Source organism: Bactrocera dorsalis, chromosome 2 (assembly GCF_023373825.1).
Source record: "Bactrocera dorsalis isolate Fly_Bdor chromosome 2, ASM2337382v1, whole genome shotgun sequence".
Lineage (NCBI taxonomy): Eukaryota > Metazoa > Arthropoda > Insecta > Diptera > Tephritidae > Bactrocera > Bactrocera dorsalis.
Window position 1 is genome coordinate 85,104,850 of NC_064304.1, and position 19,703 is coordinate 85,124,552.

General features: G+C 35.0%; 1 protein-coding gene across 1 annotated transcript; it reads right to left on the reverse strand.

Annotated features, from left to right (window-relative positions):
* Nucleotides 1-930: 930 nt before the first annotated feature.
* Nucleotides 931-18,125, reverse strand: LOC105228570 (zinc finger protein squeeze). The gene is made up of 3 exons (XM_019991135.3): nt 17,155-18,125; nt 6,759-7,440; nt 931-5,735 (listed from the first exon to the last, which is right to left on the reverse strand). The coding sequence occupies exons 2-3, from the start codon at nt 7,221-7,223 to the stop codon at nt 4,311-4,313; spliced, it is 1,890 nt and encodes a 629-aa protein (XP_019846694.2). The 5' UTR covers nt 7,224-7,440; nt 17,155-18,125; the 3' UTR covers nt 931-4,310.
* Nucleotides 18,126-19,703: the final 1,578 nt, after the last annotated feature.

Here is a 19,703-nt window from a genome sequence, read left to right on the forward strand (position 1 = left end):
TTTTCTTCAAATAAGTAAAGGTCAAAGGCAATAAAGTATGAAACTCTCTGAGAAAATCACAAGTTCCATACCCTGTTGCTTTTGATCGCAGAAACTGTTTATATATCATTATAACTTTTTGGAAAATGTTGATCTCCATAATGATTATTAGGGACATCAAACCAGATCTATTTTTGACAGCGAGTAATATGAAAATAATTACATAGACATAGAACATGGGCCGCTGTTTTTTAAGAAAACTTAATTTAACTGATTAATTTTAATAGATGTTCATACTGTTTCAGTATTTATTTATTTAAATCAATCGTTTGACTTTTTCATTTAATATGAATTATTTGTTATTCCCTTGATTAAAAGTGGATTATATAATTTACAGTACATTTATTTGAACATTTCTTGTAGTTTCTAAATTTTAGGTAGACACTTTGGAAGAACTGTTAGCGCAAAGTGTTTGAAACTTCAACATTGAAATTTGTGTTATAAAACTGATTTCGTAAAAGCCCAAAATATTTAATGTGAGTCAGTTTAAAAAAGTATAGCGTTTTATTCTTTAAAAAAAAATCTAATTTTTTATAGAAAATAATACAAATATTCTAACTTTACTTTCATTCCGAAATGAAATATTTAAGTGGTTACATGAGTTTCACGGCTTCGAAAAAACGTTTTTTATTGTTGTTTTTAATTCTAGAATATCTCTAGGATATTGTCCTTAATACTCATGTTTATCTCAGCAATAGTTTTGGAGATAGAGTCTTGAGTAATTGCGCTCTTTTATCGAAACTAAGTCGGTTCTGAAATTTGCATTTTTAAGTAAAAACGTGTGCCAAAATTCCGAGGGCCTGCCGGAAATGACGTGGTAATGGGCGAGTTTTGAAAATTTTCCTTTGAAAATTTCACAAAATCTTTGTAAAATATTTTTCTTTGGAATAATAAAAAGTTTGAATGAAGTATTTCATTTTTTATATGAAAAAATATCGGAAATATGCTGTTTTTTGTGTGAGGAAACCAGTGTAACCCCTTAAATGAGAACAATGCTTATATGTATGTGCAGGAATATTGTGTCAAAACTTATGTATCACATTGACACGGAGTTGTTAAAACACAAGGTAAATTTATAATTTAAGAAATATGGATGTTCGTTATATGCAAACAAGCGTTGCCTAGTTATGGGATCAAGCAAGCTGTTCAATATGAAAAATACTCCGCATTGTAGATGAAATTAAGAGCTACTGCTTGAGATATTTGCGTTTTTGTGCTTGTTCTCAAAGAGAAAGTTATCACCCTCAATAGCAAGGGATCTCAAAATCTTCATGAATAGGATTTTTCAATAGCGTACAATAAAAGTAAATCAATAGGGACAGCAAACCATATTTTTTCCCGCAGTTGTGACATTTCATCACGAAAAGATATACGATCCGACGAGTAATACTCTATTTACTTATTAAAATTTACTATCGAAGTTAAGAGTCAGTGGCCTCAACTTTAAGAGCGGGATTTAAAAAAAAAAATTAAGGTTTGGTGCGGTTTATGGGTCGGCGGCGCCATTGGGCCGTACTTCTTCCGTGATGATCAAGACCGGCACATTACTGTGAATGGGAATCGCTACCGCTCAATGTTAACCGAATATTTTTGGCCCGAATTAGATGATATGAACATGGACAATATGCGGTTCCAACAGGACGGCGTCACAAGTCAGAATCGATTTATTGACAACCAATTTTGGTGAACGTGTTATCTTATGAAATGGCCCGGGCAATTAGCCGGCTCGGTCGTGCGATTTAACGCCGTTAGACTCAGGTCTATGGTCTATACCAACAAGCTAGTGACGATTGATGAACTTCTTAGGAATATCAGACGTGACATTGCGTATCGGCCGATTTATGCTTGAAAGCCGTCGAAATTTGGGTTTAGCGTCTGGACTTCTGCCCGTGCCCGTGGTGGCCACGCAAAAGATCGAGTTCGAGAATAAAATGTACTTTCACAGGAATAGTAGCACCCTTATTGAAAACCCCTTTATTATAAAACCCTTTCCTTTCTTTATCCAGAATTCGAATTCTTCGAAGAATAAAAATATCATATATATTATATATGGTATATGTATGTATGTTCCTCAAATAGCAAAATATCGAACACCTTGGACAGCTCGGCTTTAAAGTTAATATTTCTTTTACGAGTATATTCAAACACAAATTATAATTCATAAAACAAGAGTTTAAAAAATGCATACCAAAACTTTGCCCCAATAATTTGAAAACGATGAAATGATTTTTTCATAACTGCTATCACTCTAGCGTTTCTTTATCCAAAAAAAGTAGCAGAAGAGAACACAAGTTAGGAGCGTAAGAGGGAACTACTAATTTGCTGTTTGGGAGAATAACTTGCATTCTTGTTCTTCCTGATAACTACAAGCAGTTATGAAACAAACCTATAGAGAAACTTTCGACGTACATAGTTGTTTTGACACAATATGCCTGTCGTCATTACTCAGCATACATATTTATGTACATACAGTTCGAAATAATTACATTTGTAGCAATCAAAAATTTGTATTTATTTTTAAATCGTCTTGCCACTCTGACGCAAATGCTTGGTAAAAATAAAATAATTTTGGTTTAATGCGTTATTTAATTACTTTATTTTCTTGATATCTAACATTTGAGAGTCAATATAAACAACAAAGAGAATAATCAAAATATGTTGTCACGACATGCATAGACCCACAGGTCGTTTGTAAATAATCAAAATAGTATAATAAGAAATCCAAAAAAATATACATACACATACATATATATTATATGAAAAGCTGTGAAATTTTATTGAGATTCATAAATTCGTTGCTACAAAGGATGCAATCACTTAATTGACTACAGAAGCTTATTCAATACTTATTGCATATACATACATACATACAATTAAAAAGTTTTAGCATTTTTACAAAGGAGTTAAAATATATTATTTTGTTTAACAAAACTTTAAGAAGTTTAAAATGGACACCGCATAAAAAAATATTTGTGATAAAAAAACTAAAATCAAATATATGTACATACACATACAAATGTATATAAACTACATACAAAGATATACTTTTGTCTGCAATTACACAATTCTTAACCTTAGCTGTTTCTTACTGAATAAAGTAAATTCGGCTTATCAAACTACTTTTACTATAATACGATTACCTAATTGCTAGACGGGTAACTAATCGATAACTACTTTTAATTACTATAATTATGAACTACAATTTGTAGATTTTGTATACTGTCAAGGCGCGCAGGCGTAGTATAAATGAGAGAAAAAATAGAAGAAGCAACATCTGGGTATAAAACGAGTGAATTTACAGGTAGCAGTACAGTGAGTATGAGAAGCACTTGCCATAGAAACGTGCAAAAGATTTAGGCATCCTATTGCATTTATACAGACATATACAAATGCATATTTGCACTTGTAAGCAACCATATACAGTGAAATTTCGCATAACCAGACACCTACGGTCGCAGTGTTTTTATCCGGCTAACGAAGCTGTCCATATATGAGGGCATGGACAAAAACGTGTGTTTAAAATTATTCTTAGAGTCAGAAGCTGCAACTCAGAACAAAATTTTTATTGAACAAATAAATGAGAGCCAATGTCAGCCAGCAGTGAATGAATGAAAATTATCCAATTAGTTTCCGTGGAACCAACATTTGAACGAAATATTACCAAAATAAATACTAGACGTACGGTATAAAAACTAGTTTTGTATGAAAATATTAATGAAAAGGTTGTGTTTATCAAATTCGTCCAGTTATGGGAGATTTCCGACTATGAAGACTGTCCGTTATGAGAAATTTCACTGCATAATATAAAGTTGAGAGGAAGTAGCGTTGAAAAATTCGCAGAGCTAAGACACTAGTAAATATATGTTGTTTTTATAAGTGTACACAAATTTTTTTACCCCAATTCATTCTAACTAATGTTTAATTTCTTCGAAGTTTTGTGTAATTTTCGTTCTCCGTTCTATCGCTTTGCTGAAATTATCATTAAAACCTGAGTTTTTAGTGTTGTTTGTTGTTGTGTATTTGATGTTGTTATTGCAGTTGTAGCACTGCCATTCCATGTGTGCGCACTGAGAGCTCACTTTATCAAACATGCATAGGGTCGTTGCGCGCCCTCCTGCCGATATGCAACTAACTCCCTGCCCTTGCGGCTAAGCGTCTCGGATAAATCAACTGCGATCACGTGCACGTTCGTGTACCCGTTTCTTCGACTTTTTGAACTTATTACCATACCTGCCGTTACTGTTGCCATCACCGCTGTGCAGTGCGGCGTACTATTGGCCCTTATCCTTGCCGGCACCGCCCGCGGTTACACCGGTCAAACCGAGCAGGTGATCGCTGGCCAATAGCCCCGCTGCCGCCGCTGCGCTGGGCTGATGCGCATAGTTGCGTATCTGGTGCAATGAGATAAGTTGTGTTGGGAAAGCGGCGGCTGCGGCGGCATTCTGCTGGTACAGGTACGCTGCGGCGGCGGGTGGACGTTGTTGTGCAGCCAGCGCATTCAAATGTGGTGGCGCCGTGTTGATGGGCGTAAAGGCGCTGGTTGTTTTCACGTCGTAGTTAGCTGCGGCCGCCGCCGCTGCTGCTGCCGCTGCATTGCCCATTAGCAGTGGATTGGGTGAGTGTGACTGTTGATGCTGATGCTGTTGTTGTTGTTGCTGCTGTTGTTGTAGGAGATGTTGCGGAGTTTGGCGCATCACCAGGTCCTCACCCTCCTCGTTGGGCGAGTGTGAGTGATTCGGCGTGTTGCCGCTGCCAGCGCTATCGCCACCACTGCCCGCTCCACCATTCACCAGCCGCTGATGGTGTTGTAATAGTTCCTGCTGCTGCTGTTGTTGGTGCTGTTGCAGTGCCGCGAAGTTGTAGCCATTCTGAGCATGTTGTTGCTGTTGTTGCGCAGCCGCGGCGGCTGCAGCTGCTGCAGCGGCAGCTTGCTGCTGTTGCTGTTGTATAGCTTCAGCGAGTGTGGCAGCATTCACGCCACTATCAGCACCCACTTTCGCCCAATACGAATTGGGATCACTAGTTGCAGCCGCTGCGGCAGCATTCATCACCACCTGTCGCTGCAAATTGAGGCCGATACCGCCGGCAGGTACATGGTGTTGCGCATTACTTGTTGCGCTAGCCTGTCGTTGCTGTTGCTTCTCCGCCTTTTCGGCGTGTTTTTGCAAATGTTTCTGCAAGTAAGTCTCCTGTGTGTACGACTTGCCACACAGGTTGCAGATGTGCGTCTTCAAGTGCTTCGAGTCTTTGTGTTTGGGTATGTGCTCGAGCAGCGTTAATTCGTCGGTGAAGCATTTGTAGCAGGAGTTGCATTTAAATGGTTTGTCCGTTTGGTGGCAACGAGAGTGCGATTGCAGATTGGAGAGTTGCGAGAAGGCTTTGGGGCAGCCGGCATGGCGGCACTTGTATGGTTTATCTCCTGTATGTGTGCGGATGTGTTGTTGCAGGTGCGACAGCTGTGTGAATTTGCGTTGGCAGATCTCACAACGATATGGCTTGATGCCCAGATGGATGCGGGTGTGTTGTGAGAGGTAGGAGGAATTGGCGAAGGTTTTTGTGCATTGCGTACATTTGTAGGGCTTGGCGTCACGGCCTTCAGGGGAGCCTTGTTGGTTACGTTGTTGCTTCTGATTGATGGTGTGTTGTTGCTGTTGTTGTTGTTGTTGTTGTTCGACAGCAGCAGCATGTGGATCATACTAAAATGAGTAGAGGAAAAAATAAAAATTGTTTAAGAATGCATGCTCCCCAAGAGAAAGAAGTTCTTATTTCAAGTTCATGGACTGATAGCAAAAGGAGACATTAAGAGAATATGTAACAATTGAAACGAATATTTTGTAGCTTTCTATAACGCAAAAATATTTACAGACTAGTGCAGAAGCCTTTAAAAGTTATTAAAAAAATAATTTCAATTACCATAGATTTTTGGTAGTTTACATTTATTGAGAAACTTTACCATAGTTACATATATATACAATGTTTTATACCATCTGAAGGCATGGAATTCCATGACAATAAAACCCATTGATAAAAAAAAAAATAAATAAATAAATAAGATTGTAAATTTAGACCAAATTTCATGAAAAAAAATTTGTGTTCAAGATAAATATAAAATAAAAAATAAAAAAATAAAATAAAATTTTAAAATTTGGTTATGTAAATTTTTCACATGTAAAAGGAGGGGACTTCCTTTTCCCCAACCACAGACCGCCTGTAAATTAAGTTTCCCTTATTGTTATTGTTTGTTAATTAAACTTTCGTTTCCGATGAATTTTAATCTGCTATGATTTTTTATCAAAAATTATTTACACTGGTCTATTAAGGTATTTTATAAGAAAAAAGCTTGAAAATTCAAAAGTTAAATATTTTTAAATTAGAAAATCGTTTATTTATTTATTGTTATTTTCGTAACGGCAGAAAACGTTACCAATAATTTTTAGAAGACTGCTGCAATGATTCCAGCCCATGGCCGAACAAATACCCGAGTCCAATTATGTAACTTGGACTACATTTTTCGTCGGAACGGTCTCTAACTGCTGTTCTAAATAATATTGTCCTTTGGGTAGTCATGAAACCCACTGTTATTATTAAATACGATTCCAAAATCCCCTTATATAATTGAGCAGTAAGGCAAATATGAGCCTGATAGCTTCCCAAGAGTTCTAAACGAATCACTATATATGTATTTCTCGCCATTACTACATCGAATTACTATAACTTACCTTCTGCTCGGGTTGTTCGGTCATGGTGGGTGTGGCCGGTGAATTTGGCGGACTATACGATTGTTTAAGCTGCAGCTGTTGGTGCTGTTGTTGTTGTTGCTGCTGCTGCTGTTGATGAGCCGCCTGTTGTTGTTGTTGTTGTTGCTGATGATGTTGCTGCTGTTGTTGTTCATGCGCTTGCTGTTGTTGGAGTTGTTGCTGCTGCTGCTGATGATCAGCGAGCAACTGCTGCTGTTGGTGTATAAGACCATTCTTCAACGAATAATCTAAACGCTCAACATTCTGACGAAATTCATTGATATTAAATGGTTTGTAATCGTGTGCCGCCAACTGTGCGGCATTGCGCAATTCCACCGGTGTCAGATGATGGCTTAGTGAGGAGAGGACATTGCGTTCGTTCATCGAACGCAGCTGATCGATCGAACGGTGGAGATAATCACTTGGGGGAGCGGGTAATTCGGCCATTTCTTTGAACGCGGCGTTGTGTGTCACACCGCTGTAGTATTGTTGTAATAGTATAATGTGTGCGTTACGCAGCCGTCAGTTGAAGCCGTTATGTGGTAGGAGTGTTATGCGAAGAGTGGTTGGTAAAAAACTGCAGCAAATTTCGTTTCGCGTATTTTTTGATCGATTGATGGCGCCAGCCAATTAATTTCGTCAATTCGGTAACCGCCGATGTCAGCTGAAATTGGAAAAAAAAACTGGTCAGTTGGCACTCTGCAATTGCATTGAGGTGTGTAATAATTATAATAGGTAAAAAAAAAAACAAATTTCATTAAAATTTTAAGGTAAATTGTCATATATGCCTAATCAACAAATTGTTTGTGCCAATTTTAATATGTAAGAGGTTTTTTTTTATTGTGGAGTGACGCTTTAGACAAACTCAGCGCTTATTTACCAAGCTGTTGTCGCCATACAATGTCTTTTCTGTGCAGGGTGTCAACTTACTAATCCAAATGGTGTGTAATCACCAAGCTGAATGTAAAGCTAAATGCTTCAATAATTCACATACTTATATACATATGTATATGTATGTATTCCTACACCTCACATTACATTATAATAAGTCTGATTAAATATGTTAAATATGTCTAATGGCTTTGCAAAATGTGTGTGCTCGGTTACGTTCAGAAATTTGCGTTGGTATGTTTGAAGCTGAATATAGCACACTATAAGGCGGGAATTATAAGAAGACGCCCTAATGATGCTAAGTTGTTTGAACGAATGAGTCGAAAAACCATTGCTGCACAAAAGAAATATGAAAGCACGACTGAACTCTGCTAAAGAGCTGTTAGAAAAGGCCGCCAAATTTTGGAAAAGAGTACTATAGAGCGATGGCACAAAGGTGAATCGTATTGGATCCGTTGGCGAACCATTTGTTCATTGCCCCTGGTGTCAGTCATATAACTCGGGAGCATTTTCCTAGTACAGCTTTGGACCATTGCTGGAGATAGATGGTAGAATGGACCAATTTTCATAGCTCAAGTTTTTCAAAAATACTATGGAACTTTTCGTGTTTAAATCAAATTTGGTACGTGATATTCCTCTGATTTTTTTATGTTACAGTGCGAAAATGGGAGAAACCGCACTACAGCCAAGCCACTTTACACATAACACAATACAAATTTCATCTGTTTCTTTTCTTTCGAGTGTACAAATCAAGAAGTAATTAATATTGGATAGTCGAAAAAGTCTTTTCGTATTTCTAATCATAGTTTAACTTTTTTATATTTATAATAATAAATAAAGAAACAAATATGTATAATTTTGATCGACCACTTTTTGCCATTTTTCCGCTAGAGTCAGTGTTAATCGAAATTTACAGAACGGAAGCGAGCGAAACATTATTGTGCTAGACGAACTGATACAGAATCGTCTCAAAAAAAAATTAATTCAAAATATGGCGAGTTCTTCATTATTTTCACTCATTTTTGAACAGCTGTAACTTTTTTTCAACTTCCCCGTTAAATGAGGCTTAAAATCTCACCTTTCCAACACTATATGGTATGATGCAATGTAATTGGTAGCACTGGATATATGCGACTGCAACGTCATCTATTGACAAAATACGAAAATACTTTTTCGACCATCAATATAACGGGATTAAACTTTGCACGAATAGTGCCTTTGATGGCACGACTTATGACTAAAAATTGCTCAAATCAAACCAAAAATGTTCAAGCACTTCAATACTGAAAATGTGGACCCAGTTCTTATTGTTCACTTTTCACCGAAAATATCTGTCAATGTGTGAGTATAATTGAAATTCAGAGGGGTTTCTTTCCTGGTAGTAGTATGTTTGTGTGTTACAAATGGATTGAATCAGGTCCATACTTTCCTTAGCCCCCATACACCTGATTTAAATATTTTCGTACTTCCGGGGCTTTATACCGCATATATCGCCCAATATCTTAATCGTAATAAACTTGAGAGAGCGTGTTTTTCTTATAACGGTGCATCTTTGTGCTTAGAATGAATAAAATCGGGTGAAAATTCTTAACTAAAACGGCATATGAACTTGATGTACTTCCCTGGCTTTATTTCTTACAAGTTTCAAGTGTATGAAATGCCCGGTCATACACCAACTTATCTCTTCCATACTTATTGATTTTTAGGATTAAGCCACCGAGGCCTTGCAAATTTCAAAACAATCGATTTAGGTACCAGATTTTACTGTCTTTGACTTTCTCCTTTAAACAATAGTTCTGTACAACAAGTCATGAGTCATTGGTGACAATAAAAGTAAATGAAAAAGTTTAAGAATTCTTCCAAATAGAGAGATCCAAAGTGTATTCAACAAAGTGAAATAGTAGTAAACAATTCATGTTTTTGATTATATTAACTTGTTTGTTTTATTTTTATGTAGCTTTCGACCACTTGTCATAAATTTCTTATAAACAAGTTTGGCTTGAGGCCTAATGAAGGGGTTACAGGGAATATGGGTTTCAAAAACTTTAATTTTTTATGGTCTTATTAAATTCTACAACTTGTCTTAAATTTTCAAGTTGATTCGAGTAATAGTTGCGGAGATACAGCCTTCCGAACTTGTGCGCTCGAGGTTAGCTAGGTTAAGTGCGCCGTCTTTGTCTTTGTCGGTTGGCACGATATCTCGAGAACTACTCAGCCGATCTTCGTGAAATTTTACACAGATCTTTGATATATAATTCTTAAATAGTAGAATAAGGAATTTTTTTTCGAATACAACTATTTAAAAAAAAATATGAAATTTTCACTAAAATTTTCTTTTTTTTTAAAGTCTGCCAAAATCAAATATTCAGTTTATATGCTTCGTCCAAGTACTAAGTTATGGTTTTAATGAAAACATGCATTTTTGTTACTTTGGATGATCCTGCAAGGAGTTATCTTGCCAACACGCATCTTCTTTCCGAGGGGTCACCGGAAATGGCGTCGCAATGGCCGAGTTGAAAATATTTTTTTCGAAAATTCAGAATTTCTTTGTATATGTTTGTAACACTAAAAAATTCTAATAAAATATTTCACTTTTTATATGAGAAAAATTAAAAAAAAAGCTGTTTTTTACCCGAAGACACAAATGTAACTAAGCCCTTCATGGTAAAAACGTAAACCTTGGATATTCCAGCAAATTTTGGTGTTTTCTGATGCTAAGATTACAAATTTCTTTATAAAATTACTGAATGATGACGTTTTTATGATGTTAGCAAAAATTATTTTTCCCGTAACGATTAGAGTCTGCACATCTTTTTCGTGAAGCTCTTTATCGAAATCATGCGGAAAGTTTTACTAAAATTGAAACGTGGAGAAATCTGACACACTCAATAAAATGTGCTGTTTTACTCAATGAAAACTTCGCTTTCGTTTCATAAGTAATTCGCATGAGAATTCTGAGAAGAAACAATGATATCGCCAACGTCTTCTTTTAGCTGTGAATGGGAGAGTGACTTAATACGTGAAAAAATTAGGAATGGTAAAACAATTTGCCAAAGTATTGGAGTGAAAGAATATTGTTTCAAATACTTTTGTAGAAAATTTCCGAAGTTTAGTATGGAAAAATGGGCCACAACTAAAGCAATTTTTGAATGATACCGGTTTATAAAAGTTAAGTTGTGACTGTTCTGGAAAGTGAATATGTATTGGAAAAGCTTTATGTTCATAGTCGAAAATATCCTAGGATTCAAAAGATAAACTGTAACAGAAAAGCTCATAAAAGGCATTTACTTCTTTTAAACAAAACAGATATTATAAATATATGTACTTGTTATTTTCTTTCATAATTTCTGATGATTTTTTTTTGAGTAAAATTAAAATAAAGACTTTAAAAGAAACGAGAGCAAATCTTACAAAATCATTTGAACTTGCAAGATTTGTGAGCCCAAATAAATATGTACATATGTATGTAGTATATCCAAAAAATATCGTATATCTAGGGCAAGTTAATCACTGTTGACCAGTGTAATAATAGTACAGTATTGACTCTACAGAAAATTACTTTAGTGACGGATTTGAAGAAATAAATTCGTATATTCTGTCTTTTTGCAGAACACTTTTTGAAAAACATATTTTGTGAAAACGAATTTAAAATTGGAAATAATTGGTTTGTTTTGTTTTTCATTTTGTTTATTTCTTTTGTTGAATCCAGTTTCAATTATTAAACTTCAATTTCAATTTTTTAATGTACATATTTAAATATACTTTCGCATTTATTATTCATATTACGTAGGTTTAAATCTCCGCTAAAATTGCCAGCGAATAATTAAATCTTATTGGCGAATAATTTGGTTGCCTTTGCGAGAATTTTTTGTTTTTGTGCACTTGTTGAACAAGTTCAATAGCTATAAACATTTTAAAAGTTTATGTGTATGAATGTACAACTGTATGTAAATGCTCACATTTTCATGAATCGACTGTTGCAGTTGTTAAACAAATAATAAAACACACATTTAAAACAAAAACTATACAAAAACAAATCTAGTGAACAACGAAACACAAAACAGCCAAATAAATAATCTGTTAAAACTGAATGCATTTGGCGCTGCATAAAAAGTAAAATTACACATGTCGAAAAAACAGCTTCAAAAACAATGAGGTTCCAAGCTGTTAATAAGGGGGCGATAATGACAGTTTAAAACATACACTCTTACAAATTAAAATATCAATAAAGCAAACATTATGGATGTACAAACGAGTGCCATATATAGCACACATAATCCAAAGGGTAGAACAAAAAATGTTAAATTAAATGCTAAAAAGGCAAACAGGAGGTGAAGCGTTTGTGACGTAAACGTAGGCGATGTATGCAAAAAAATTGCAAAATAATCGTATAAAAGTAAAGTATGTAGTTAAAAATAAGCGATAACACCGCAAATGCAAAATTCATTGCTAATTTCTCTTATTCAGCTAATAAAAACAAGCACAGAGCGTAGCAGAATAAATACCGAAATTTAAACCGGCCGTAAGACAAATAGACAGCCACACGAAAGAAGAAAATCAATAAAAAAGAATGTGCAACAACATAAGCGTACTTGCACATTCACACTACGCTATGCATTCATGCGCACATGGTGGAAACACGTACATCCATACAAACATACACATTGTATGTGTTGGCGATAATACGAAAATGGCAAAAAACGAATTATGTACACATGGAAGTGTGAGCGAATTCAAAAAACGCAAACAGCAGCAAAAAATTGATAGACGCAACAAAAGTATGGCAGCTGCCAAACGGCGGCGCCACCAGCGCTGCCTATCTGCATATGCAAAAAAAATGCAAATACAACGTCAGAGAGCAAAGCATGCAAAAACAGAGGTACAAACAGTGATGGTAAAATAAAATGTAATTGTATCAGTTTTTTAAGTTGGAGGACAAGCAAGTTAGGTACAATTCGGCTTTTTATCGAATTTTTTAAATAAATTCTTTTGCTACCCCATATTCATAGATTAATAATGCTACATCTATTATTTGGAGCTTGTGATTCATACACCACAAGTAATGAATTTTGACATTTCGGGTAAACTTTTAGACCCTTTTAAGGTATTTTCTTATTTAATGAATAATTCCTCTCTTATATATTCGGTATAAAACCGGTACTATTGAAGCAGTTTATTTCTTCCATCACTTTGAAAGAGCACGTTTTCGATTGTAGTCTGCTTCAAAAAAATGATCATCTGTAGACACTGTTGCATGAGCGTGGCACGCGTGACCTACTCTTTTCCTTAATTTTTTTCCCGTTAAATTTTCAATTGGTGAGTAGAACTTTTTTGTGAAATACATAAATATTCACATATGCATGATATATTTGGATTTTAAACATCAAAGTTGAATTTGAGTTAATGCATTAATTTTGTGAACAATTATGTTAGTAAAAGGTGTATTATTTTTTCTTTTAAATAGCATAAGAACTAAATTAAACGTGTAATTGTACTTATATTGTTGTACTCAATCATATTTTAGTATTGATAAGAATTAAAAATGCATACGACTAAATGCAACCGTGTAATTGTGAATGAGTAGTGTGCTGTTGTATGTTTGTATTTTTCCAATATGCAAAATTATCTTTCATCGCCAATATTATCGCCTACTTAGGCAGAGAATTTATCTGCTACGTTGACGCCAACGCCGACGCCTGACTTTTTGAAGAGCAAACAATGCTGTGCCGCGAAATTTAAAATTTGCTGCATGCGAGAATAAAAATATTGAAAATAATTATGAAGCAAAGAAGTTTTTAGAATTTTCGTGGTGTTCAAATTTGATTTGACTTCCCTAAATAATACTAATAAAAGCTATCTGAAGTACGATAAGGCTCTTTACCGACGGAACATTATTCTACTCAACCCCATCGCTGTAATTCAACCGCTACTCTGTAGTCGCATGCCAAATCGGCGTGCTGCTTGCCTCCTAACCAATCGGTGTCCCTGCTTGCTCCTTGTTGGCTTCAAATAAATTTTTGACATGCGCCCGCAATGTGCTATTTTTTCTATTCCTTCTTTATTGCAACAATAAAAGCGGCGCGCAAATAAAAGTAAGCAGCCACAAAAAATATTACAATAATAGAAACATTATGAATGGGTGCGCACTCGAAGCATAGCATAGGGTTGTTGGCACCAATACTTATTGAACTCGATTTGATTTCATTTCGCACACACAGTATTTACATTTACTTCTTTGGTTTCATTGTTTATAAATTTATAACAGCAATAAGTGGGCAGCCCAGCTGATTGTGTATAAATAAAAATATATGTATTTAGTGGAAATTGATTGGCGCAAGTCAACAATACGAAAGTGCTAATTGCAACAGATATACATACATACATTTCGATGTATGAAAAATTTCGACACAAAACTATTTGCACATTTTTATCGGAAAAAAATATACATACATACAAGAATAAAAAATAAGAAACTTCTTATTGTTTCTACGTGATAAAATATTCAAATGTACATACATACATAAATTTATTAGCGTTCATAGTCCAAAAACTTTGGTTTAAATTTAGTTCGCGAAATTCAAAAAAAAAAAAAGAATCGCCAAAACCTTAGCGAAAGCAAAGTACACAAAAACATTTAATCGGGAGATAAGAAATGCTATTTTTGCGCTCATTGTAAGCATAAAGTGGCGGTGAATAAATTCTCCCAGTAAGTTTATTTGAGATTTAAAATAATTGAAACTTTTATAAATAATTATAATTAGTTAAAAGAATTATTTAAATAAATTTTTCAAATAAAAATTTAACTTACACTTTTTTGTTATCTTTATTTGTAAATTTCAATATACTTCGAATCTGTTTAATTATAAAAAATAATAACTAAATTCCATTTTCAACACAATGAATAATTAAAATAAATTAAAATGTTATGTGTGCATTAATTGAAGGGAAAGAGGAGGTCCAGCGAGTGATATGTATCTTTTCAATCTTTTACGTTGTAAACTATTGTCCAGCAGCTGAATCGCAAATACATTTTTATTGGGTTGTCAAAAAAGTCTTGGTCTCTTTCGACCAATTCAGCGATTTTATCGCAATTTTCGACGACAGGCCTTCCGGAGCGTGGCGCATCTTCGACCACCTCTACACCAGAACGAAAACGTTGAAACCATCGTTGTGCGGTGGAAATGGAAACTGTATCGGGTCCATAAACTGCACAAATTTTATTGGCGGCTTGAGATGCATTTTTGCCTTTATCGTAGTAGTACTGTAAAATATGCCGTATTTTCTCTTTATTTTGCTCCATGTTTGCGACGCTATAACTCACGAACGACTTAAAAGAAACGACAATCAATCAAACACGTGTTAGCGCGTGAAATGAGCTTTCCAAAAAGGTATAGCATGACCCGATGCGACGAATAAAACTAGAACTACGCGCTTTCAGCGCCAACTAGTGAAAATGCCGCAAGACTTTTTTGACAACCCAATATGATGCTCCAAACGGAAGTTAGTTCCGTTCCGTTGGAGCACAGAACATTGTAAGTTGCTTCCATGAGTTGTTTTGCACAAGCAGCAAGTATTCAGCATTTCCCCCTCCTTATTTTAAAAAACTATTGTTTTCGTTTGGAATTTTTTTACTTTGTCTTATTTCATTTTGTTGAATATTCTTATGTATGTACATATGTATATTTCACAGTACAAAAAATTTGTAAATTCAAAAATAAAATAAAATTTAGCATACAAAATTAATTAAACACGCTGGTAAACGTAAAATCATCACCACTGTGTTTACGGCGATTTTCTCCTCCTACATACACGCAGCGTAAAAAACGAATTCTCATAAAAGTAGGTAATATTGCTGTTTATTCAAAAGAACAAGAAAAACGAACGCAGCTACGAGCCACAAACAATTCACCGAAAATAAAACATAAAACACGCAACTCATAAAAAATGGTATACACACAAAAAATAACGCAGTGGCGCAGCACGTACACTTCGGCAACGCTGGACAGCGTCAGCGTCGTCCTGCTAACTGCATTGTTGCACCCTAGCAGAGATGCCATCCAAACATGCATAGAACTCACACACGCACGCGATAAAAAAACCAATTAGTCCGTAAAACAAAATTGCGCGCTTAAAAACCAAACACATGTAAACAAAACACGCGGCGTAGGAAAGCAGCGACGCCGCATGACCACGTACGGCGCCGGCAGACTGCCCGCAGTCGCCAGCGTCGAGTGGACATCGACTGCAAGAGAGCAGAGAGTGAACAAAAACAAATATAAGTATTAAAAAAATAAGCAGAATGGATGGTGAGTTGGTGCGAAAAAGGAAAATGTATATATAAAAACGGAGAAAAAAGTCGATGCCATGTAAAAAAGAACAACATGGGGCTCTGCAAAAAAGTCAGAATAAAACTGAATGAGCGAATTGAATTATGCAAAATGAAATGTGTTGGAAAAAACGAATGAAAAGCATGTGCTGCGCGGGCAGAGGAATGGGCGGACATACACGAATGTTTGTATTTGAATGATGACATGGCTGGAGGGCGGGCGTTCAGCAGCAGGGTGACACACATATGTACGTGTATATGAGTATTCGCAAAGCGAACAGTAAACGTTGAAAATAGCATAATTGCTTGAAAAAAGTATTGCGAAAATGAATGAAAGTGCGCGGTAAACTTCACGCGATATCTCCCCAGCCAACCACGGCTACCCGCTTGTGACAAATATTTCAATACAACTACACATTTTTTCTCTTTGCACTAACACCAACGCACATTTTCGGGTTATTTTTTGTTGTATGATCACATGTATACGTACGTGAGTGGGTTAAATATTCGGTCGGCCTAAAACACACTCTATATGTTTATCCCCTCGTTTACCACCATGTTACCCACTGATTATCTAGTTTTTTACCCGCTGATGGTTTGCAGGGTCTTTATTATTCTATTTTTCTTCGCACATGTCTATACAAATGTGTGTTTATGTGTACTATATGTTCTATATGTGAAAATGTATATTAATTTTTGTTTGTTTTTAAACGAGCTATTGGGCTGTGTAGTAGTACATATTGCGAATTGCTAATTTTGGAAATTTAAGGCTGATTAGTATTGTTGGACGTGTTTCTACGGAATTTAATTAAATTTGATCAAAATTTAATTGAAAAAAATTTTTCTTCTTGCAAAGATTTTTCTGATATAAATTATTATTTTTTGAACTGTATGCAGGTATGTTTGAAATAAAAAGTTCATGAATGCAAATATATGTATGCAAATTGCTTTTATTCGCATACAAAATTTTATAAAATATTCGTAGCAATAATCTTATTGAATTTTACGTTCGTTACCTAATTTCAGTTTTATATGTAGTATGTATTTACAAGTCGTTAATCGATCTTTCTTTTATGTTTGATTTTTTTAAATATTATACTATCTGTGCAATATATTTTGTGAGACCATCAAAATATATTACATTATAAATTATATACTAACCGGAATTTATTTTTTAATAATGGCAGCAGCAGCTCAATTGTCAAAGACCACGCGTTGGCGCGCACTTTTATATTTACATCAATTGTTCGTTCACCAAGTAAAATTAATGTTTGATGCACAATTGCAATGTATGAGGACTCTTATCGTTTTTTAATTATTCGAACGGTTTGACACAATGGCACAATCGCATCAATATTTTTTACTTTTTTAAAGACGCTACTAAGTAGTGAGTTTTCGCGACTTTGTTTTCTACGTTTTAAAATATTTTCGCGTTACCGAAGTGTTAATTATTAATTTTCCAATGTTGCTGTTATTGCATTATTTATTTTGTTTAGTATTTGCGATTTTGTCATAGTGTTTGCAACAATGTTTACGAATAAGCACTTCTGATGTGGGTGCTGTTGTTTATAGCAATTTCTATACCTACTCTTCTTCACTTTTGGAGCATTCAACAACTACGGTCAGTGCGCACATACGTACAAACACAAGCCACAGTGCAAATGAAAACACAACCGACACTATTTTTTCTTCTTGTTGTTATTTTTTACCGCTCCTCCTTCAACACAATTTTTTTCTTCAATTTTCTTCTACATTCATCCTTTGTTTTCGGCACACCGTCGCATGTATTACGAAAAGTACGCACACACATACAAGTACTGCACACAAAAAACTACGCAAAGAAAAAATGGCCGCGCTTATTGGCACTGTATTAGCCAAAAATAAGAAATCAATTTTGTACTTTTTGCCAACTATTTTTCTCTATTGTGAAAACACGTGCGAAACTGCATAGGCAATTGTAATGAATTTTCGTTATTCTCTTAGAATGTTTTCATTTACACCAATTTCTTGTTGCTGTAACTTTTTTACAAGCATACACACACTCACAGCGATATTTTACAATTCACACCTACTCTCAAAAAACCGTGTCCGTTCGCTGTCAAAGCAAAAACTTGACTGTCGCTACGAGCAAAAAAAAATCACATCACGATTTTTTCAAATTGGTCGCTGCCGTCACTGCTGGTGGTTCTGCGTCGCTGCCAAGGAAGTGGCACAGTGTTGTTGGTGTGATTTTGTCTTTTGGTTTTGCTCTGCCAAATAGCTAAACTCACACAGAATTGAGAGAGAGAGAGAGAGAGTGAGCACATTGGCAAAGGGGCTATTTGAAGAGTGCTGGGCTGATGTGCTGTTGAAGGAAAAATAGTAGTATTTCCTACCAATTGGTTTTATGATATTCCTTATTATTGGATGTAATTACAAATATGGACAGTTTACATGTTTTTTTATTTATATCTATCTTCGTGAAATTTAGGTCAGTGCAAAGTCTAATTTTACTTCCCAGATTTTTGAAAAATATTTTTCTGACTCAATAATTTAGAAGCGTTCAAGGATAGAATGCTGTTGGCCCTTTGAATATTTTTGTCCAATTCATTTTCCATTTATCGAGACTTTTTGAAATATTTGAATTGTAACGCTGATCTTTTTAACTTAAAATTTCAAATTTCCACTGGCTAGTTTTTTTCTTCTAAACGCCATAACAGCAATTAATATGGGATTTCCAGTTTCTTACTTCTGTTTCATAAGTCAATTGATAAATGTGCATATGTACATATATACACAACAAAGTTCTAGTTGAGATGAAACGTTTATTTTTAATTTTAATGCCATTGAATGTATTAAACGCTTAAGAAGCGCATCAGGTGAATAAAACTAGAAAGACAGTAAATTAGAGATTCGATTTAGCGAAGTCTTTAACTATTTTAGTTGCGCTTTTTCGTGACATCTGTTGGCCGTAAATGAGACTTCAAATGCCAACAACTGTTTATAGCGACATCTGTACATGAAAATAGAGAGCATAATGTTGTTACCGGATATATGTGTGATATTAACCGCTGAAAATATCGCAGTTCTTTCAGGTTTGAAACTTAACTAATTTGTGTCAAAAGAAAATCGCATAACATTTTTTTCAGTAACCTGAAAATTATTTATGCGCAAGTCTATGATGTGTACCTTAATTAAATTATTTTAATTTAATCTAATTTACTTTATATATACTTATATATATTCAGCTTCATAACATACTTATGTACCCATACTCCAATTCACTGAACGAACTTTCTTAAGGACTCTTGATGAGTTTTATTAAATCTCCATTTGGAATTTGTGCTAATTGATGAAACTTGATATGCGTTCCTTAATAAAAGAAAGTACGAATTCGTAGATGGGCGTAATCGGACCACTGCCACGCCCACAAAACGCCACTAACTGAAAACCTATAAAGTGTCATAACTATGCATTAATTTAAGATACGATTCTCTAATTTGGCACAAAGATCGTACGCTCAGTAGGCCGATTATGTTGACCATAAATTCATTTAAAATATGCCACCTTATGACCAAAAATTACCCAAATCCAACTAAACCTGTTCAAGCTTCTAGGTACCGAATATGTGGACCTCCGTATGTATAGCTGACTTTTGAGTGAAAATATCGGTTAATGTATGGGATTTGCAATCGAAATTAAGAGAGAATCTTTTCTCTGTGTATTAAAAA

Excerpts from the sequence above, each read along its gene's own strand:
- LOC105228570 (XM_019991135.3), bottom strand. The coding sequence starts at position 7,223 with ATGGCCGAATTACCCGCTCCCCCAAGTGATTATCTCCACCGTTCGATC. Across the intron at positions 5,736-6,758 it reads CCGAACAACCCGAGCAGAAG|TATGATCCACATGCTGCTGC; the intron begins GTAAGTTATAGT and ends TACTCATTTTAG.